At 41.1% G+C, this 23,426-nt stretch overlaps 1 protein-coding gene across 8 annotated transcripts in view; it reads right to left on the reverse strand.

Annotated features, from left to right (window-relative positions):
• The window catches only part of LOC104587649 (RNI-like superfamily protein), a 108,249-nt gene that overhangs the window by 67,599 nt on the left and 17,224 nt on the right, over positions 1-23,426 (reverse strand). For all 8 annotated transcript variants that reach the window (XR_016080428.1, XM_088894777.1, XM_088894775.1 and 5 more), the window contains one exon: positions 9,075-9,177. Coding sequence is in view for 7 of the 8 variants with exons in the window: in XM_088894777.1 (XP_088750903.1) it covers positions 9,075-9,177 (103 nt within the window). In the remaining variant the exon portion in view is untranslated. The remainder of the gene's footprint in view (positions 1-9,074; positions 9,178-23,426) is intronic.

A 23,426-nucleotide genomic window follows, 5' to 3' on the forward strand; every position in this document is an offset into this window, starting at 1 on the left:
ATAAGCAGATTGGGATAATCCTATTATCCGCTTCGATCTATCTCTATAGAGTCGAAAACCTAGTATATAGGAGGCTTCTCCAAAGTCTTTCATGGAGAATTGCTGTGATAGCCATACTTTTATCGTAGTTAACATTCCTATATCATTCACAATGAGTAGAATGTCATCTACATACAGAACCAGAAACGTAACCTTGTCACCACTGGTCTTCCTGTAAACACAGGGTTCATCCAGATTCTGCTCAAAATCAAACTTTTTGACCGTAGAGTCAAATCGGATATTCCAACTTCTAGAAGCTTGCTTGAGTCCATATATGGATCTATTCAACTTATAGACCATATGTTCCTGACCCGTAGCTACAAAACCTTGTGGTTGCTGCATATAGATATCTTCAGTAAGATCTCCATTCAGGAACGCAATTTTGACATCCATCTACCAAATCTCATAGTCATAGTAAGCTGCTACAGCTAGCAGGATCCTAATGGATTTAAGCATGGCCACGGGCGAAAAGGTTTCCTCATAATCAATGCCTTCTTTCTGAGTGTATCCTTTTGCCACCAGACGAGCTTTGTAGGTCTCAACCCTGCCATCGGGGCCCTTCTTCCTCTTGTAGATCCATTTGCAACCAATTGCTTTTACCCCGGAGGGCGGATCCACTAGAGTCCAGACTCCATTGGTCTCCATTGAATCCATCTCAGCTCTCATGGCATCTACCCATTTAAGGGAGTCTATGTCCAACATAGCTTCCGTATAAGTCACGGGATCCTCTTCACTAGTCAAGGTTTCCACCAGGTAACTATCCTGATCGTAACCAAAACGGACTGGTGGCCTGGAGACCCGGGTAGATCTTCTAGGTTGGTCACTACTTGGAACTTGTGGGACACCTCCCACTGCATCTGAGCTCTCCTCATCAAGAACAATTTCCTGACAAAGATTGTCCAAGATGTAGTGAAATACACATGTTGGTTACGGGTCCTAACACTCAGGGGACCACATACATCAGTATGTATAAGGTCAAGCGTGCCTGTACATCTTTCAGGCTTACCGTTAAATGGCCTCTTTGTCATCTTACCCTGAAGGCAAGGCTCACAAGTGGGAAGATCTTCTACAATTAGAAAATCCAAAGGACCATCCTTTACCAGTCTTGTGATTCGGTCAATACCGATATGGCCAAGTCGGTAATGCCACAGGCACGTGGCATAATCGTTTGGGTCAGAGCCTGTGAGTCAGATTATGCTTTGGCATAATCGTTTGGGTCATTTGTCTTTTTCTTCTTTGTATTTGTTATTTCCAAAGTTATTTGAGTCTGTTAATTTGTCCAGTTTAGAGTGTGAAGGTTGTCAGCTTGGAAAACATTGTAGACATTCCTTTAAAGCTAGTAATAAAAGGTGTTCATATGTTTTTGATGTTATTCATTCTGATGTGTGGGGACCATACCATGTTCCTTCTATGGGTGGCTATCGATATTTCCTTTTATTTGTGAATGATTTTTCTCGGTATTTTTGGATTTACTTAATGAGATCTCATGATGAGGTACCATCCTTGGGAGATATCAGAGACTTGTGGGGCGATTGCTATATTTATGTATGACAAGACCAGATATCTCCTATGCACTGAGTGTGGTGAGTCAATACAAGCATGCCCCACGAGTCCATCATTGGGAGGCTGTTGACAGGATTCTTGCTTATTTGAAGGGACACCCAAGCAGAGGCATACTATTTGCTGACCATGGACAGTTGAAGCTAGAGGCTTATACAGATGTTGATTGGGCAGGATGCCTTGATGATAGGAGATCTACATCAAGAGTCTGCACTCTTGTTGGGGATAATCCAGTTTCGTGGAAAAGTAAGAAACAAACAGTTGTGGCAAGATCAAGTGCAGAAGCTGAATACAAAGCCATGGCACATGGAGTTTCAGAGCTTCTCCGAATCCGCTCCTTGTTAGGAGAGATTGGTGTTGAGGCAGAAGAACCTATGATGTTGTACTGTGATAATCAGGCAGCAATTAACATTGCCCACAACCCAGTTCAACATGATAGGACAAAGCACATTGAAGTGGATAGACATTCCATAAGAGAAAGGGTGACTTCAGGGAAAGTTTCTCTTCCATACATTGCTTCGGATTTGCAGCTTGTTGATGTTCTCACAAAAGGTGTTGCAAGGAACGAGCTAGAGTATGATCTATGCAAGTTGGGAATGTGTGACATTTACTCCCAAGTCCCAACTTGAGGGGGAGTGTTGAGTTGGGCCAATTTCATGTTATTGGGCCCAGTCATTTATTTTTTATTTTTAAGTTGTTAGGTTAGGAAGTTATTGGGCTTTAGGCCCATTAGTTTATGCTTTTAAGTTGACTGTTCAGCTACTTAAAGTATCCGCCCTACTAAGGGCATTCTTGTAATCTCTCATTATTTTATTTTAAGTATATAATTCAAAGAGGGGTTGGTGGCCAGATCTATTCAATTCTGGCGACATCCCACTCTCTTTTCTTCTCCTCTCTTCTTCTCTAATCTCTACTGCTGAAACCTTCCAACTTCTTCTACTTTTTTTTTTTGATAAATTCCAACTTCTACTTTTCTTTACAAGGCATTCATCTGAAACTGTTATCAGCAACTTCTACTGTAATCTATTAAAAGAGTAGCTCAAGACCCAAGTTTTTGCCTTCCCCTCCACAATATGGTTTAAAGCTAAAATGGCTGCAGTATTGGGAAACCTGGACATTCAGGGACGGTGGAGCTCTATGATTTATGGTGAGGGAAGTATTGCTGGTCTATTCACGCCCTATAGGAAAACAGAAGTTAAGTTTCTCTCTTCTGTATCTTAGACTAGAAATTGAAGGAAACCCATCATCATCATCTAAGCCCTATCCCAACTATCAGCTACATGAATCCTGTTTTGCCATTCCCTTCTGTTTAGTGTCGTATCCAATTGGAAGTGTTGGAGAAAGAAGGAAGAAGAAGAAGAAACTTCAGGGGAATCGAGTGTGATACTGTTTTTTTTTTTTTTTGGTAAATAAGAAGGATAAATTTCATTGATAAAAACTAGTGCAGTTACAAGCTTCCCGTGGAGAGGCACGAGCTGCGTCCTCTCCTAACAGTAGGAAGAAAGACAAAAGATAGAAAACAGATTCAGTCTACAATTGAGCCCAATACAAACTTTCCCTATTTACCCCTTGCTTTGCAAGACCATCAGCCATAGAGTTTGCTGATCTCCCCACCAATTGTATTCTCACTGTCAAGCTTCTTGTTAGGCAGTTGAATTTTTTAATTTCATTCTTAAAACACCACACTATAGATTCCGGATTTTGTAGCCAGCCCACTACCACCTTGGAGTCCCCTTCTATTATCAACTGTTCCACACCTATCTGCACTACTAACTGTACTCCCTGGACAGCGGTAGCAAGTTCCTCCCTAGTAGAGTTTCCAACTCCTATGGGTCCTGAGAAAATAAGAACCACATTCCCACTCTCATTCCTCAGTACCCCTCCCACCCCTGACGGACCAGGATTACCAAGACTACTTCCGTCGAAATTCAGCTTCAAGAATCTTTTAGGAGGGGGTTCCCAAGCCATACTCACTTTAGTCTTTATGGATGAACAATTAGCCACTGCTAACTAATTCCTCCAAACATCATTAAATGAGAATTGATGGAATAGGTCCAGTGATTTTAGCCACAAGATCACCCTATTTAGAATGCAGTCCTTCATCTCTTCTGGGCTTCTCTCCTTCTCTTGGAAAATTCTGGTATTCCTTTTTTCCCACACGGACCAGATCAGCGCTGCTCTTGCACACCTCCACATAATTCTTCCTCTTCTGTGCCGCCAAGGGAAGAAAGCAGGATCAAAAATCAAACTTGCATCTACTGGCCTAAACAATCGGCACCCAAACAATGAGAAGAGCCACTCCCATAACTCTGCAGTAAATGAACAAGATATTAGTATATGGTTACAGTCCTCACCATTTAATTTAATGTCTGATACTGTTCACACCCAGAAAAAATTCCATTTAACTTAATGTTGTAAGTTACATACTTGCCCCTGAATGGGCACCCAAATATAAATAAAATGGAAGGACAATAATGCCCCTGCTCAAAATGCACAATCTCAACACTCCACCTCAAGCTGGGCATAGATATCTATCATGCCCAGCTTGCCTAGGTTTCTGTCAAGTTTTGACTTGTGGAGGCCTTTGATAAAGACAACCAACAAATTGATCTTCTGACTTAATGAAAGGCATACAAATTTCTCCACTAGATATCCTTTCTAATGAAGTGTGTCAACCTCAGTGTGTTTTGTGCGATCATGTCGGACTAGATTATGAGAAATGTTTATAGAAGCTTGGTTATCACACTACATCCTCGTTGGAACTTCAGCTTGGATTCTAATCTCAGATATAACAAGGTCTTCAACCAAAGCAATTTTGATACACCATGAGCCATAGCTCTATATTCTTCTTATACACTAGATCAAGCTACAACTGATTGCGAGCAATATGTAGTTGCACCAAACTGACCAACCATGACATAACCAAAGAATCATCCTATTCCCACATGGCAAACTTGGGGTCATCAAATTTTGGCTTCACCTCCTTGCCTATAATGAATCTTAGCTGACCCCTTCTTCCTTCGATGGTAAGCTTGGCTAATAGAGACCACTGTAAAAAGTTTGTCCATCAAGTTTTATAGTGGTTATCATACCACTAGAAGCATTAACATTGCCCAGGAGCATTCTAGAAACAGTTTGTACCTCCTTTGGCAATTCCATTAGACTTGGACAAAAAACTCAACAGCCATACAGCACTCTAACAACAACCAACTGGCACATAATAGACCCACCAAAACAGGTCAAAACCTGGTTGAGAGCCAATAGGAGGCCAAAAACCAAGCTAGCAGAAATATAAGAGAATAAAATCTCCCAAAAAATACCTAGGGTTCAAAAAAATCTGAAACCACTTCCCATACTCCCAGAAAGGTAAAACGACCTAAGGACAACAAGTCTCAAGCAAGAAACAGCCTCTAATGTGAAGAGAAAAGCCCACATTGAAACTGTATTTTCTTTAATCTTTTAATGAAAAATCCAAGAAAAAACATGGAAGCATCAAATGGAGATGAGACCCATACCAAAATCTTTCTAAAATCAGTGGGCACCAAACTAAACCAGATTCAAGGGTTGTCATCGGCACTTGTTGTTACACAGTTATGCCCTTAGCTCCAATCAAATTGATGTACTTATTGACATTTATTGTAAATGAATAAAGTGCATAATTGATTCATGTTATATTGGTGTGTTCCTGTGTAATACTCTTAAACTGGACACTTATGAGACTCGTGTTAGTTTAGAATCTTCACAACCGTTGAATAGATCTGGGGAGATTTATCCTGCCAAGGCTGACACTGATGTGCTGCCAAGAAGGTTGGGGTGTCTTGTCTCAGCTGCCAGGGTAAGACCCAAAGCACATGTAGTGTGGGTTATCTTGAAACCCTGAACCGGACCAAATTCCAGTATTGCCTTGGACGTTGGAGATAGATGGGCAAAACTGGAATGTTACACCTGACCCCTAGACTCAATTATGGTACTGCACTAGGTGTCGGATTGGGCTGTCTCTGATATGCCAATCAGTGAGATCCTTAACCGGGTCAAAACCTGGATATGTTAGGGCAGTCCGAGAATTCACCTGAGTGGGTGATCATAGTGACAGGATCAGCCCTTTTGTCGAACAAAGTGAATGATCGGGGAATGCACTCTCTCTGATGGAAACCTAAACTGTCGGCATTTGATTTCAAATTGTTGAGATTTGTTTTGCAAAATATATTTATATATATATATATATATATATATATATTATGGTTTCACAAAATGTTTGCAAAAGGTTTTAATTCCCGGGACCCATGTGAGCAAAGAGTGCAAGATTGTACCTTGCAGCCGAGGGAGAGGTCATCTCTTGTCGGACAGTGTTTGATCATTATGGGATGAGAGGTTAAGTGTAAGACCATTGAGGGTTATACCTGATGGGCTAATCTTGCATCTGCCCACAGTCCTTGGGCCTTCATAAGGTGGCTAGACCTAAGGACCATTTAGTGTAAATGTTGGGCCCATTAAGAGCCTATACTAATGGACTCAGGGGTTCACTATGTTATGTAGTGAATTTGGCCAGGCCTTGTAACAAACGCTGGGCCGAACTCATGTGACTAATGTGTAGATCAATGCTAGGGTCCCACGCAATACAAAGAGAGCCAAACTATCCAACATTTAAAGGGTAAAGTGAGCACAGTGACTTAATGGGCCTAAGGCCTATTTCGAACTGGGTTTAAGTGATTTAATTAAATGGGCGAATTTGGGTTTATAACCTGATTAGAATTAGCAGTTGGATAAGATAAGTCTTATCCAACTTGAGAGTCCAGATCCAAATATCAGATTTAGATCAAGAAACTCATTCCTAATTGGATTAGGAAGCTGATCCAGAGAAGATTATAAATAAGGGGGTGAATTCTACAAAAAGATCACTTCTTCTCTGCAATCTTTTTCTTCCTCTGCTCTTGCCGCCCTGCCTAATTTGATCTCCACCTCTTGGAGTGATCAAGAATTGTTCTTGATATTGTTTCTTGGTGAAGAAACAATCTAAAGTCGTGCTCACACAACCCTACACGATTCTTGCTGAAGAACCCTTCTTGCTGATCCTGCCTCAACATTCGTTGTGTCATCTTCAGTGGAGGCGGATTTGGTAACCTCTTTGGGCGTGAACACCTACGCTGGGAGTTTTACATTGATTCCGTATTAGGTACTACCCTCTCCCCAATCTTGGTTTTAGATTTGGTCTGATTTGTTTCAAGAACAAACCTTGAAAAATGCAGTTTTTCTAAATCAAGGAATAGGATTCCTAGATGGGAGAAAGAAATTTTTGAAATTTCGCCCAGCCACCCTGCATGGTTCGGCCATCCATATGATGGATCTCCCATCCCTTCACTTGTACGGACTGCTAATGTCATCTAGTGGCGATCTGACATCAGCAGGTTTTCTTGGGTTCAAAAGTCAGCAGAAAAAAGTTCTTCCAAGATCCCAACCTACTTTGATATCAAGTTGGAAGTGTTGGAGAAAGAAGGAGAAGAAGGGGAAGAGTTAGAAGAGAAGAAGAGACTTTGAGGGAATTGAGTGTGGTACTGTTCACATGCAGAAATTTTCCATTTAACATAATGTTGCAAATTACATACTTGCCCCTGAATGGGCACCCAAATACAAATTTAGTGGAAGGACAATAATGCCCCTGCTTACAATACATAATCTCAACATATCCATTGTTAAATTATGAGCATTTCTTATTACTTCAACCCATGTCTTTTTGGTCTGCCCTAGCCCTTCTACCCCTTCAACTTGCAATAGATCACTTCTTATGGGTGTTGTAGATGGTCTTCTATGTACATGAACAAACCATCTTAGTCTACTTTCTCTCATTTTATTAAAATGACTTCAATTTCTGACCCTATCCTTCCTAGCTTTTCCACTCATCCATCTGAGCATATGCATTTCTGCCACGCTCATCTTTTGGATATGTTATTTCTTGACTTCCCAACAAGCAAACACTTTGCTCCATATAGCATTGCTGGCCCACAATTATAGAACTTTCCTTTTAACCCAAGTGGTATCAGCCTAACACATAAGACTCCGCATGCACCCCTCCATTTTGCTCATCCTGTCCTCATTCTACGGGAAACATCCTCCTAAACCTCTCCCTTGTTATGAATTATCGAACTAATCCTGAGTGTACCCTGATTTTCACTCTTATTATTATTAAACTTACATAGCATATATTATATTCTGTTTGGTCCTACTTATTCTAAACCCATTTGTTTCCAAGGTATTTGTCCATAAACTTTGAAGGAAACTCCAAGGTGATAATAGGGTGGACACAAGATGGGGGGGAGGCCCCTGATTTATTTATTTATTTATTTTGTTTTTTTTTTTTGGATCAGTAAAGGGCTAAAGGCACCTATGTTTTTATCATCAGGCAAGGGATGCTAGATCTTTACTCTCAAGAATGAAGACCTTGTTCAAATGTGTGAGTATATAGGGAACATTTGTATTGCAGGTTTGGCACTCTGGTCTTCTAGGAAGACATGATGAACCTTTTCTTTGTACTATGGCCGATTCCTTGGTCAAGCCTAGCATTCTTGCTTGGGAGATCTTGTATTTGTAAGTTGTAACTCCATTTTCTCCATCAAAAAAGTTCTGATCTATTGTACTCAGAGTGGTGCAACATGTAACACAATGTATAGAAGCACAGAAGGAAAGCAAATGCAAATAGCAGAAATCCAAAGAGAAGAGAGAAAAAACCAAGACTTATGTGGTTTGATCAAATTGCTTGTGTCCACGGGCAGCACCTCAGGCAGTACAATAGAACCTCATCAAAACTCACACCAAGTACCCACCCATACAACCCCTTAAAGACCATGCACTCACTCTCTGTACAAACCCAAAGTTATGTAAAGAAGAAAATGAAATGATACAAACTGAAATAGGGTGACCCCAATTTATAGCTACATGTAGGGACACGAGTAGAATCTTGAAAGTGTTTTACACCACAAGATTGACTGCCAAATAATAGACATTGAGGATTAAGTGGTGAAAATGATCTTCACCACCTCTAATATTTGGCGGGTTAGATTAAAAAGGTGGGTTCAATTTTAACATTCAGTGGGTTAACTCAAAAGATGGGCTGGTTTTAAACTTTAATTGGTTGTCTGTTGTTTGGTGGGTCATATGGACCCATATTCACTGCAACATGCATTGGAAAAAATAGCCTGGCTTTTATGTTTATACCTGGATCCCAAATCACTGTTGATCCACCAAGAGATTATTCTCAGCACAATTCCAGCGGACGTAGTTCTTTTTGGTTTTAATACAATAACTTACCTTTTTCAAAAAAAATCCTGCTCTAAAAAGGTATGTTTAGTATTTATCCAAACAAAGATTTTTTTTTTAAACTAACTATTCCAAGAGCACACATAATCATCTTTTGATCAACAATCATAATAGCAAATTGTTATACACTAAAATCATATACAAAACTTAGAATATTGTCTTACCTGGCATACCGCCCAAAATTTCTACAATGGTAAGATAATTTTGAAACCTCAGAACTTTTATAACCCATTTCCACCTCATAACCTATAGACTTCATAAGAATGTCTGCACAGAATAATGGAGATAAGAAACTAAGTTGCATCTATCCAACTAAAAGTCATCTATAGAAAAATTAAAAGTTGAAAAGATAGGTGAATTCATCAAAAAATTTGTGATGCAAAAAAGTGATTTCATGATTCTTGTCTGTACAAACCTAGGCTTCAAAAGATTGTCTATATAGAACAATGGAAGTAAGATTATAAGAAAATAAGTAGCTTTTTATCAAATACAATTAAAAATTATGTATAGGAAGAGAAAAACCAATGAAGAGTAGAAAGATGAAAACAAAAGAATCAAAAAAAAAAGAAAGATAAAAACAAAATGCATGAACCAACCCACTATGAGCAAAAACCTACCATTGATCCATCCATAAATATATTCCCAACACAAGTACACAATGTGCCTCCTACTCCAACAAATTCTTTAGAAGCATTTTTTTTGGATTGGTAACTATCTGAGTTTTATTAATTGTGTGAAAAGAATGGTAAGCATACAGCATGAGGAGTATGCCTGCACAACAGACATGGAACCAGGCAAGTGACCTAGCCCTCAACATCCATACATTCTAATCAGTTTATGGGGAAAACAATTCCCTAATACAGGTTACTTTTTGTAACACCTCTCTGATGTTGAAACCCATTTAAATCCTTGATCCTCCTCTATGATCCAGCATTTCTTTCCTTTTTTTTCTTCATACGTTTTGTACAGACTTTTTTATTTTCTGCCAAATGATACCATGTGTTCACTAGGTACCCTATCCTGAAAAGATGTCCTGATTGTCCCACATCAGCTATTTAATGATTTAGATACACTCACCTTGTTTGACACACAGGAAATCATTATCATCATCTAAGCCTTGTCCCAATTATATGGGTCAGCTACATGAATCCTGTTTTGCCATTTCGTTTGTTCAGCGTCATATCCATCATCAAATTATGAGCACTTAAATAATTTCTTACTACTTCCACCCAAGTTCTTTTCGGTCTGCCCTAGCTCTTCTAGCCCCTTCAACTTGTAAGAGACCACTTCTAATGGGTGTTGTAGTTGGTTCTCTATGCCCGCGACCAAACCACCTCAATCTAACTTTCTCCCTTTTTATCATCTATAGGAGCTACTCCTAGGTTTCTCCACATGGCTTCATTTTTGACCCTATCCCTTCTAATTTTTACCATGTGAAAACCTTATTTAGTCCTGGGTTACAGTAGAGAAGAAGGAGAAGAAGAAGAAGAAGAAGAAGAAGAGGAGGAGAAGAAGAAGGGTTCGGCCAGTAGAGGAAAATCAGTCCTCTCTTTAGTCGACCCACTTGTATTTATCCCCAATAACATAGTTACAAGAAAGATCATATTGTTCCTCATAAGTGATGTGACACATAACTTAAACTTAAATAAAACAGACCTTTCACTCTCAAATAGATAAACCCAAATGACCAAAATACCCCTTTTTGTGTACTCTAACACTCCCCCTCAAGCTGGAGTGTATATGTCATATAGTCCCAGCTTGTCACAAATATAATCTACTCTGCCCCGAGACAATCCCTTTGTAAAGAGATCTGCCCACTAATTTCCTGAGCTCACATGAGATGTGGTTATCACTCCACTTATCACTTTCTCTCTCACAAAGTGACAATCGACCTCAATATGCTTGGTTCTCTCATGGAAGACTGGGTTGGAAGAGATGTGAACAGCAGCTTGGTTATCACAGTATAGTCTCATGGGTTTGTCAACCGAGAACCCCATCTCCTGTAGCAAGTTCTTCAACCATACTAGTTCACATATGGTATGAGCCATAGCTCTGTACTCAGCTTCTACACTATTCCTTGCCACCACTGTTTGTTTCTTGCTCTTCCAAGTTACAAGATTGCCACCAAAGAAGGTACAATACCCTGTAGTTGATCTCCTGTCTGATATAGAACCAACCCAATCAGCATTTGTATACCCTACTATTTCAAGAGTTCCTCCACTTTGGTATAGCAAACCACAACCTGGAGAACCCTTCAGGTACCTAACAATCCTTAGAACTGCTTCCCAATGAGGAATCCGAGGATGTTGCATAAACTGACTCACCATACTCACAGCAAATGATATATCTAGTCGGTAATAGTCAGATAATTCAACTTTCCCACCAACCTCCTGTATCTTCCAGGATCATCAAACTCTTCACCTGCATCAACATTCAACTTGACATTAAGTTCCATAGGAGTCTCTGCTGGTTTAGCACCTAACAATCCTGTTTCTTCAAGTAGGTCAAGAATATATTTTCTTTGACATAAGTTAATTCCATGCCTTGACCTTGCAGCTTCTATTCCTAGGAAATACTTCAGCTTACCCAAATCTTTCGTATTGAAGTGGTCCTGTAGGAATTTCTTCAACCTGTCAATCCCATTACTGTCACTTCCAGTTATGACAATATCATCCACATACACCACTAGCAAGATTTTCCCATCTTTTGAGTCATGGCTGAACACAGAATGGTCTACGTGACACTGTTTCATCTCAAAGTCTTTCACTACTTCACCTGCCAAACCATGCGCGTGGAGATTGTTTCAGTCCATAAATTACCTTTTTGAGTCTACAAACCTTACCATCCTCCCCCTGAGCAACAAACCTTGGCGGTTGCTCCATATACACTTCCTCAATGAGATCACCATGTAGGAAAGCATTTTTTATGTCAAGCTGCACAAGAGGACAATCATACATAGCAGCTAATGAAATCAACACCCGAACTGAACCAATTTTAGCCACAGGAGAAAATGTCTCCATATAATCCACACCATACAGTTGAGAATAGCCCTTGGCCACTAACACCCAACATCATGCTTACCAGGAGGAAGAGCAGTGAGTTCCCACGTGTGATTGTGTTGTAAAGCAGAGAGTTCCTCTTCCATCGCTTGCCACCACCCTGGGGAGGTAAGGGCTTCCTGGACAGTCTTGGGAATGGAAACAGATGATAGCAATGATATAAAGTTACAATGAGAAGCAGAAAGGTGAGCAGCTGAAACATAGTGTGAAATAGGATGAGAAGTACAAGTGTGTTTACCTTTCCGCAGGGCAATAGGAAGATCAAGGTCCAAGGGAGAAGAAGCAATGACAGGATTTGTCGACGAGGGCTGAATTGGAGGAGGGACCGATGCTCTTCTATGAGTATACACTTGTCTGATTGGTGGCCTCTCAGTAGTAATTGGCACGAGAGGTGAATCTACAACTGGAATGGAAACCACGGGAAGGGGATCCGCAACAGGGACGGGAAGAGGAACTACGGGGGAAGGAGAAGAAAACCACAGTATCCGAGAAAAAATGAACCAATTCAAAGAAGGTGACATCGGAGCACACAAATGACTTATAGAAGTTAGGGTTATAGCACTTATACCCTTTCTGAGTCCTTGAGTAGCCAAGGAAGATACACTTAGTAGCTCGTGCATCTAATTTATCTAAACCAGGTCCCAAGTTTTGAACAAAACAAACACATCCAAAGACTCTTAGGGTGAGAGGAAACGAAGACAAGGTGGGAAACAACACCGAGAAGGGGGATTGACTTCCAATGATGGACATGGGCATTCGATTGATGAGAAAATAGGATGTGAGGACAGCATCACTCCAAAAATGCTTTGGGACATTCATATTAAGAATCAAAGACCGAGCAGTTTCAAGGAGATGTCGATTTTTCCGTTCAGCTACACCGTTCTGTTGTGGGGTGTAGGCACAAGAAGTTTGATGAATTATCCCATGGTGCTCTAAGTATTGTTGAAATGGTATTGAGGTGCACTCTTTGGCATTATCAGAGCGAAGAATTTTAATATGAACACCAAATTGGGTACGTATTTCAGCATAAAACTTTTAAAAAATAGAGAACAATTCACTGTGATCTTTCATAAGATAAATCCATGTCATCCTTGAAAAGTCACCAGCAAAAATTACAAAATACTTATAGCCATTGTATGACATCACTTTGATCGGACCCCAGACATCAGAATGAACTAAAGAAAAAGGACTCAAGACACGACTATCAACTCTTGGACTAAAAGAGACTCTATGATGTTTCCCAAGCTGACATGACTCACAATCCAAAGATGAAAGATGACTCAAGGAAGGAACCAGCAACTTCAGAGCCTTGAGAGAAGGATGACCAAGTCTGCAGTGCCATTGAAGAGGAGTAAGAGACGACTAAAAAGCTACTGGAGGGCCACCATCATCAAGGTAATACAATCCACCTGCCTCATGCCCTCCACCAATCTTCATCCCCGTCTTGAGATCCTAAAACACACAAGAAGAGGGATAAAAGGTTATGGAACAATTAAGTGACTTTGTTAATCTACTAACAGACATAAGGTTAAAGGGGAACTTGGGGACATATAAAATAGATGATAAAGACAAGGAGGAGAGATCAACATCACCAACACCACAGATGGGAGATCTAGAACCATTAGCAAGAGTAACTGTTTGAGATGTGGAGGACCGAGAAAGAGAAGAAAATACATTAGGAGTCCCAGACATATGGTCCGAGGCTCCGGAGTCAATGATCCAGTGTGAAGGCTTGGAAACCAAGCAAGCCATACCTGAATGGACAAGGGTAGTTGTGTTCTGCTGAGAAGATGTCTGAAGGAACTGCTCATATACTGCACGGGGTACACTCACCATCTCCTTCCCAGAAACACCAGTAAATGTGGAGGGGATCGGGTCAGTTTGTTGACTTTCAGTAGCTGTACCACTAACCTTAGTCACAGCATGGTTAGCCCAAGTGTTGGGTGGACCATGTAAATCATAGCAGAAATTAACCGTGTGCCCCTCTAATCCACAGTATGTACACTTCCTAGGGGCATTACTTTTTCCATTACCACGACCTCCCCCTGAGTCCCGACCTCCACTCTGGTCACCAACACGATTAAACATGGGACCACCACAGTTACCTGGAAGTCCACGACCACCACCACCGCCTCTATTTCCACGGCCTCCCCCTCTAGTCACCACAAAACCAGATCTGTCTGAGAGAGAAGAATGCTCTATAGACTCAATAGATGTCCTCCTAAGATGGGCAAAAACTTCTTCAAGTGAGGGAAAAGCAGACCCCCCGCCCCCCTAGTATTTGTGCTCGGACAAGCTCATATTCAGCCTTCAAACCCACCAGAAACCTTGTCACATCAAGTTGCTCATGCTATTGTGTTGAATCTGAACATCCTGTGTCAGAGGATGATACACATTGAGCTCATTTCGGATATTCCTCAGACTTGCATAGTATTCCTCCAAGCTTTGACTGCCTTGCTTCCGATTAAAGTACTCTTGGTACAACTAATACACCCTAGTTGTATTGTCTTGCTCGGAATACAATTTCTTAGCATGATCCCAGATTTCTTTAGCTATATCTAGGAACATAAAGTTCACGCTAATTTTTGGTTCCATGCTATTCCACAGCCATGTCATTATTTGTGCATCTTCCTGTTCCCAGTCACTAAACCCTAGAGAATCAGAGGAGGATTTCTCCTCTCTCACATGTTTTACCTTTTTCTTGGCTTTTAAAAACACCTCCACAAATTTTTCCCACGGCACATAATTCTCACCATTCAACTTAATAGATGTCATTTGAACATTTAGGTAATCTGGAGAAATCATAATGCCTGTTTTATTGTCATTCCCATCTCCAATCGATGCCATCTTAACTAATTCACCTTACCTCACAAAGAAATCACTGCTATATATAGAGTATTCACCTTCAAATATTCACCACAACCTCACGCACTTCCACAAAACTTATCTCACTTTCAGCACCACCAACTTCTTCAAATACACAATACACATCAAATACAAAAGCTGAAATCACTCAGTCATTAAATCAAACACCTGTACTGCACACTGCAAAACCACTCACACACCAAATACAAGAGCTGAAATCACTCAGTCATTAAATCAAACACCTATGCTGCACACTGCAGAACCATTCACACACCAAATACAAGGGCTGAAATCACTCGGCCATTAAACCAAACACTTACACTGCACTCTGCAGAACCAACTTGTACTCAGCTGAACACTGTTCGCCCGAACCTGCTCTCTTCATACCATCGAATAGAGAGCTTCCTACCAATCACCACAAACAGCCACTGCACCACAAACCGGAGGTATGAAGGCCTCCTACAGAGAAAAACGACCACTCCTTTTCAACCTTTCCCTTAATCTCCCAGTGGTTCCTGAGAAATCTGCAAAACCCTAGAGAGGAGGGCAATAAAAAAACTGGGTAAACCAGAATAAAAGAGCAAGACGAGAAGATCTGAACTTGTTACATGTGCTCTGATTCCATGTGAAAACCTTATTTAGTCCTAGGTTACAGTAGAGAAGAAGAAGAAGAAGAAGGGTTTGGCCAGTAGAGGAAAATCAGTCCTCTCTCTAGTCGACTCACTTGTATTTATCTCCAATAACATAGTTACAAGAAAGACCATATTGTCCCTCATAAGTGATGGGACACATAACTTAAACTTAAATATAACAGACCTTTCACTCTCAAATAGATAAACCCAAATGACCAAAATACTCCTGTTTTGTGTACTCTAACATACCACTTACCCACCTGAGCATACAAATTTCTGTCATACTCATAAAATCAAATGTCTATAGTTGTATAAATTCAAAAAACATTGAAAAGTAAGGTTGCCTACAGATTCTGTAAACTAAAGTTTGTACATATTCTATATCATCTTAATGAAATCTATGTTATTCATGAAAAAAAAAAAAAGTTGCCTACAGATTTTCAGTTGGTCCAAACTCAAAATGGTTATTATTTCAGTTTTGAAGCTTTTTATTAATTAATCAAAGTATAGCTATAATAGAAATAATATAAGTACACCTGCTATAATATGCAAGTACATATGTGTTATATGTACCAATGTATATGTTCACATATTCTAATTTCCCCGTAATTTTACAGATGTATTTGTACATATTTATGCATCTATATACATACATCAATCTGTGCAATTTGGTAGGGTGATACAATGTTGAGACATTTGGATAATAATTTGTGCTCTGTTGCCTATGCATAATCTTTGATGCAATGAAAGTAAACAGAAGCAACAGTAACCAGAAACGGTGGGAGGGAGCAGAAAGGAAGGTAAACAAAGATCTCAGATGGCTGAGAAAAAACAGAATGGCTTCAGGAATCAGGGAAGAAGGACAGAGTTTTGGAGTAGGGAGCAAAGAAAGAGGGAAGTTTTGTCGGTGGAAAGATATAGAGGCCACAGAAATCTGAGTGTTTACGGTGATTCTGAGAAAGCAGTTAGGGAGAAATTTTTGCAAAAAGCCCGGTCAAAAGAACAGAGAAGTGGATCGAAGTCTTATGCAGACATGGCCAGAATACCAACTTGGTCGAACGAGGGTAAAGTGGTGCTGAAGGCAGGGACAGAGTGTTTCTACCTAATCACAGACAGTAGGAGAGAGAGCAAGAGAAAACAGTTCCTGGAAAATTGTCTGGTAGGGTTGTGGAGACGCCACTCTCAGTTGAGGAGTTGCAGGTGTGGGCCTTGAGAAATTGGGGTTTAATATTGGGGGTTAGGGTGAGAAGGATGGCAAAGAATAATTTTGTTTTCATCCTACCTTCAACAGCAGAAGCTAGAAGAATCTTAAACTCAGAAGAAAGAAACATCGGAGGAGCTTTGCTTCATTTACATCCTTGGGAAGATACTGAGGGCTGTTGGCGAATGGAAACTAGGACCCTGGAGTCATACAGGTTAAAAATTTTTGGACTTCCACTTCACTTGTGGAGTGAAGGTTTGGTGAGGAAAATTGGAGACCTGTGTGGGGGCTATTTAGAAACAGACGGTTCTGATGAAGCAAAACAAACAGTCGAGTGGGTGTGGGTGAGAGTGAAATGGAGAGGCTGTCCACCAAAGCCATCAATGTGGTGGGTTGAGAGAAGGTTTATGCGGTTGCAATATGGGCCGAAATTGCACAAGAAATTGCAGCTCCAGGGGACGATTTCAAGGAAGCAGTAGAAGTGGTGGATAAGTGGGCATTTAAGGTGTTAAGGGGAGAATGTATAGGCGAAGAGGTTCCAAGAAAGATAAAGGGTAAAGAAGTAATTGATCTGGAAAAGGAAAAAGAGTCCACAGAATCACCGGAAACAGCTGCTGGAGCAGGGGACAACAATACCCAGATTGGTACTCTCAGAGATGAGGGCCGCCACATCACAATTGCACAAACGAGAGAAGGTGGGATCTCGAGACAAGAGGATGAAGTTGCTGCGAGTACAATCTGGGACCGTAGGATATCTAGACCACCTGACGAAGAAATTAATTATAGGGAGGTGGAGAACAGCCAGGTGGCGGTCAAAAATGACTTGGAAAACCAGATTATGTTTAAACTTTTAAATGAAGACACTTTCTTGGAAACATTGACGCTTAAATGTGTTGGTAAATTGGAAGGGTTGCTAATATCTGAAAGATCGCCAGCTGGAGAAACATGGAAGGGATGGAGAGCACTAGTGGAAAGATTAAGCGAAAGAAATGTTGTAGATGGAATTGGAGGGAGGAGGTAAACTTGACAAACTTAACATCTCAAGGCGAGCAAATACCCCAACTGAACCTGGTTCAAACATAAGTTAGGGGGCATAGTTTTTAGGGGTTTCAATGAAGGGTATGGAGGAAATGACAAAAGGCTATCGCAAGGTGCCAACCAGCTGGTTGGTAAGGTCTCCTGCTGGTCATAGTGGAGACTTGGGATCAAATCCCGCCTGTGTTAGAATGTTAGAATGATGTCTCTTTGTATGAGTGTTCGGCTGATAAGAGTTCTTATTAGCCCATACTTAAGTTTAAGTTACCCTGTAACTGGGCCTGTGTTAATGGGCGTAAGCCTGTTTAATGTTTTAAGTTAACTGGGTGTCCCATCACTAATCAGGGGCATTCCGGTACTTTCTTGCATCTTGTACTACATTCAAATATAAATAATAGCATGGTCGACTGGCAAGTACAGTTCGACATTCCAGCATCTCTTCTTCTTCTCCTCCTTTCTGCTACTTCGACTACAGTGGTTCAGCTTTCATGGTATCAGAGCATTGAGCACCTTCCTGGTTACAGCCGACGCCATCTCCTCTTTCTTGCTGTCTTTCTTCTTTTTTATTATCTGGGTTACTGCTGTGAAACCCTAGGGTTTCAGGAGAACAACACAAGGTTCGTCCTAGGGTTTCCCTTGGTTGTAGGGCGCAAGGGAGGTAAGACCCTGAAGCTGGAGTCCTACTAGTTTCTAGTAGTTAGCAGCTATTTGGCTGCTAAGAAGAGTGTTTGCTGAAATAGAGCTGTCGAATGAGAGGAGAAGAAGAAGAAGAAGAAGAAGAAGAAGAAGAAGAAGAAGATATGAGATGGGCGGCAGAATATTTTTCAGCCAGCCCTAATCTATTATATATAAGAACATTACATAATGTTACATAAATAGACCAGAATGCCCCTGATTAGTGATGGGACACCTAGTCAAAATAAACACTAAATAAGATTAGGCCCAATAACTAATGACTTAAGACCCAACAAAGATAAACATACAAATTAAGACAGCCGAACCAACACTCCCCCTCAAGCAAAGCATGGATGTCAATCATGTTTAGCTTGCCAAGTAAGTCCACGAATTTCATTGTAGCTAGCCCTTTAGTCAGAACATCTGCAATCTGCATCTCGGAGGGAGTATAAGGGATGCAGAGTTCTCCTGAGACAATTCTTTCTCTGACAAAGTGACTCTCTATCTCAATATGTTTCGTTCCATCATGTTGCACTGGGTTATTTGCAATGTTGATGGCAGCCTTGTTGTCACAGTACAACCTGAGAGGACACTCGATCTTTATTCCAAGTTCACCAAGCAGGATCTTAAGCCATAAAAGTTCAGCAACACCATGAGCCATAGCTCGATATTCGGCCTCTGCACTAGATCTAGCAACCACATTCTGTTTTTTACTCCTCCATGTAACTAAATTTCCTCCAACAAAGGTGCAGTACCCAGAAGTAGACTTCCTGTCCCCAACAGAGCCAGCCCAATCTGCATCAGTATATCCTTCAACTTCAATTTTACTGTTTTTCCTGAACAGAATCCCTTTCCCCGAGCAAGACTTCAAATATCTGAGGATCCTTTCCACAGCTTTCATGTGAGGAATTTTAAGAGTGTGCATGAACTGACTGACAACATGTACAGCATAAGCAATGTCAGGGCGAGTGAGAGACAGGTAAATCAACTTCCCCACTAGCTTTTGGTATCTTTCCTTATCTAGGTAGTCCTCTCCTACTGACTCCTGTAGACCATGATTCTGTTCTATTGGAGTATCTGCTGGCCTACACCCCATCATGCCTGTCTCTTGAAGAAGATCAATGATGTATTTCCGCTGACATATATAGATGCCCTCTTTGGATCTTGCAACTTCAATCCCAAGAAAGTATCTCAGTTGGCCCAGGTCTTTGATCTCAAATTCAGTAGCCAAGACCTCCTTTAGTCTTTTAATCTCTTCCTGATCATCCCCTGTAATTATCATATCATCCACATAGACAATAAGTGTTGTAAGTTTGCCATTTCTCTTCCTTATGAATAGGGTATGATCTGCCCCACTTTGAGTGTAACCCCCTTTCTTCATGGCCCCACAGCTTCTCAAACCAAGCTCGAGGGGACTGCTTAAGGCCGTATAGGGCTTTTCTCAGTCTACATACCTTCTTGCCAAACCCATAACCTAGTGGAGGATCCATGAACACCTCTTCATGTAGGTCGCCATTCAAGAAAGCATTCTTCACGTCCAACTGATGTAGCTCCCATGAGAAATTTGCAACTAATGATAATAGAACTCGGATTGTGTTGAGTTTTGCCACCGGAGCAAAGGTTTCTTTGTAGTCAATCCCTTCTTTTTGAGTAAACCCTTTTGCTACCAGTCTAGTAGCCTTGTACCTTTCAATGGACTCGTCCTCCCTATGCTTCACAGTGAACACCCACTTGCATCCAACAGTGCCTTTCCCTTCTGGTAGATCCACTAATTCCCAAGTCCCTGCTTTCATTAAGGCCTTCATTTCTTCGTCCATAGCCTCTTTCCATTTTGGGTCAGATACTACCTCAGAATACCTGGTAGGAACATGCACAGAAGAGAGAGTAGACACAAAAGAACAATAACGAGGAGACAAATGTGAGTAAGACACAAAATCAGCAATGGGGTGTCTAATAGTACAAGAACGAGTAGACTTACGAAGGGCAATAGGAAGATCCAAGTCAAAGGAACTGATAGGATTACCTTGAGTTTCTGAGATAGGTTGATCCGAGTCCAATTGGTTGCTGTCATGAGTTAGAGGGCCCTTCTTCCTTCTGTTGTAGGTGATTCTGATATCTCTTTGCAGCCTGTTGGAGTCTTCAGTAATATTTGCAACATCACTAGTAGTAGTTGGTACAATGGGAGCCTCACTAGATTCACCCGGGATACCACAACTAGGTGGATTAGGAGGAGAAGACGGAAGGCCTGAGGTAGAGAGAGGCACAAAGAATGGGGGAATAGAAGAATCCTCTTCCATCCCACTAGTCTCCCCCTGAAGAGGATTCTGGGAAGAATGAAAATAGGATTGAGACTCAAAGAATATCACATCCTTTGTGACATATTTTTTCTTGGTGACTGGATCATAACACTTGTATCCTTTCTGAGTAGGGGAGTACCCCAAAAAGATTCCCTTTGTAGCTCTAGGATCCAATTTGGTCTTCTTCGGATCCTTGACATGTATAAAGCATACACAACCAAAGACTCTCGGTGAAAGAGAAAAGTCAAGAAGATGAGGGCAAAGAACAGAGAAAGGAGTTTTCATCTCCAATACCTTGGATGGCATTCGATTTATTAGATATGATGCAGTAAGGATTGCTTGTGACCAATAGTTTTTTGGAACTTTGTGCTGAAATAGTAAGGCTCGAGTAGTCTCCAATAGGTGCCTATTCCTGCGTTCAGCAACCCCATTCTGTTGGGGGGTACTAGCACAAGATGACTGATGAATCATTCCAGCATCCTCCATAAACAGATTCAAGGACCTTTCAAAGTATTCTGCAACATTATCTGACCTGAATTGTTTGATCTTCGTGCCAAATTGTGTTTCAATCATTTTGCAAAATGTCATGGTTACCCGCGGCACTTCTTCTCGTGCTTTTAATAAGTAGATCCATGTGCATCGAGAATAGTGATCAATAAAACTAATAAAGTATCGAAAGCCATCAACAAAAATAATGGGAGAGGGGCCCCAAACATCAGAGTGGACTAAGTCAAAAGGAGCTTGAATGTCATTACTCGAAGTTAAATAAACAGTTCTACATTGCTTTGATAGTTGACAGACTTAACAAACTAACTCTTGACTTGAAACACCTTTGAATAATTCTGGAAACAACACTTCCAATGATGAAAACGGTAAATGACCTAGCCTAGCATGCCACAGATGTAACCTAGCTATTGACTCCACATTGGACTGACTACTAGTAGCAGATGTTTGTAAGGCCGAACTGATGTCTGCATCAAGGTAGTAGAGACCTCCACACTCATGACCGCTCCCAATCGTTCTCTTCGTCAATCTGTCCTGAAAGACACAATGAGTAGGAAAAAAGGTTATGCTACAATTCACATTTTTGGTAAGCTTTGAAACATATAAGAGATTTGAAGAAAGATTGGGAACATGCAAGACAGATTTGAGTGAAAGGTCCTTGCTTAGGTCAACCACTCCTTTCCCAGAGATGGTAGAGAGAGAACCATCAGCAACCCTCATTTTATCATGGCCAGACATTAACTGATAGGAAGAAAATAGAGAAGACATGTGTGTCATGTGGTCAGTTGCACCAGAATCAATAATCCAAGAGGTAGGATCAATAGTACTAGATGCACTAAAGGCAGAGACAATACCTAATCTGGCAAGGGAGGTGGATGGAAGAGAATTGGTCCTTAGACGGGCTAGGGCCCGGCTAAGTACCTCTACCTCATTGGCAGTAAAACCCAAGGACCCGATTCCAAGGGAATTAGTATTCTGTCCCATGGAAGAGGAAGTAACTGTGGATGAGTGTTTTGAACCATCATCACTTTGACCCGTAGCCAGATTCACACTTGTAGATTGACCCTTCTGATGCTTCTTATCTTTCCTCAATGCAGCTGGCTTCAAATGCAGATGGAGAACCCAACAGGTCTCTTTTACATGCCTTTCCCCTCCACAGTGGGTGCACTTCAGATGTCTCTTGTCAAAGTGCCTGTTTCCCCTTTGATTTGTAGAGATTAGGGCCGAATGTTCCACAAACTGTTCAGCTAGTTTAGTTTGAGTATCAACCTGCATCTCTTTTCTTCTCACCTCTTCATTCCTCACAAGGTAGTAAACATGATGTAAGTCTGGCATTTCATCCCTTCCCAGAATTTGGGACCTTATGCTCTCATATATAGGATCTAGGCCAGCTAGAAACTTAAATGCTCTACCCTCTTCAACTTGTTTGTCATGCTTTTCCTTGTCTCTGGCATTCACCCAATCAATAATAAGGTGGTGATCTAACTCTTCCCATAGTCCTTCTAGTGTAGCAAAATATGTTGCAACACTCATATCTCCTTGCCTCAAGGCAGCAATGTCTTGATTCAGTCTGTAAATTCTGGCATTATTCTTTTTCTGCCCATAGGTTTTAGAAACTTTTTCCCATATCTTGGCAGCCGTGGAGAAATGTTGAACAGTCCTAGCTATTCTTTGAGTCATTAAGGCAAGTAGCCAGGACATAACTGTAGCATTCTCCGTGCACCAAGTTGCATATTCAGCACTCCCCACTTCGGGCTCCTTCTTCTGCCCGTCCAAGTAACCAGTGAGTTCCCGGGATGCGATGAAAAGCATGGCTGAGACAGACCATTCTCTGAAGTTGTACTCATCCAACAACACACTTGTGATCTGTAGGCTGTGCAGATTTGGATTCTCCAAATTAGGAGATCTCCCACAAGTCCTAACATCTCTAGAAGACACTTCCCTGGATATGGAAGACATCTTCTCTTACTCGTAAATGTCAAAGACTGTAAACACAATATATAGTGAACTGTTTCACACTTACGGAACTTGCTGCACTGTAAACTCAGTCCTGAGAACCCGACACAGAGATGAAACACCGAGTACTACACTGCACACTGTGCCCTAATTACTGCTGTTACAGATTATAATCTGTTGTGCTACCTTCTGCTGTGTTCTAATCACTGCTGCCGCAGCCTGCAACTTGCTGTGTTGGCTTCTACTATGTGCTAAGCACTGCTATCGCAGGTTATAACCTCACCCACGAACA

The sequence above is a fragment of the Nelumbo nucifera genome, chromosome 1 (assembly GCF_055504915.1).
Source record: "Nelumbo nucifera cultivar China Antique chromosome 1, China Antique-T2T, whole genome shotgun sequence".
NCBI classification, from domain to species: domain Eukaryota; kingdom Viridiplantae; phylum Streptophyta; class Magnoliopsida; order Proteales; family Nelumbonaceae; genus Nelumbo; species Nelumbo nucifera.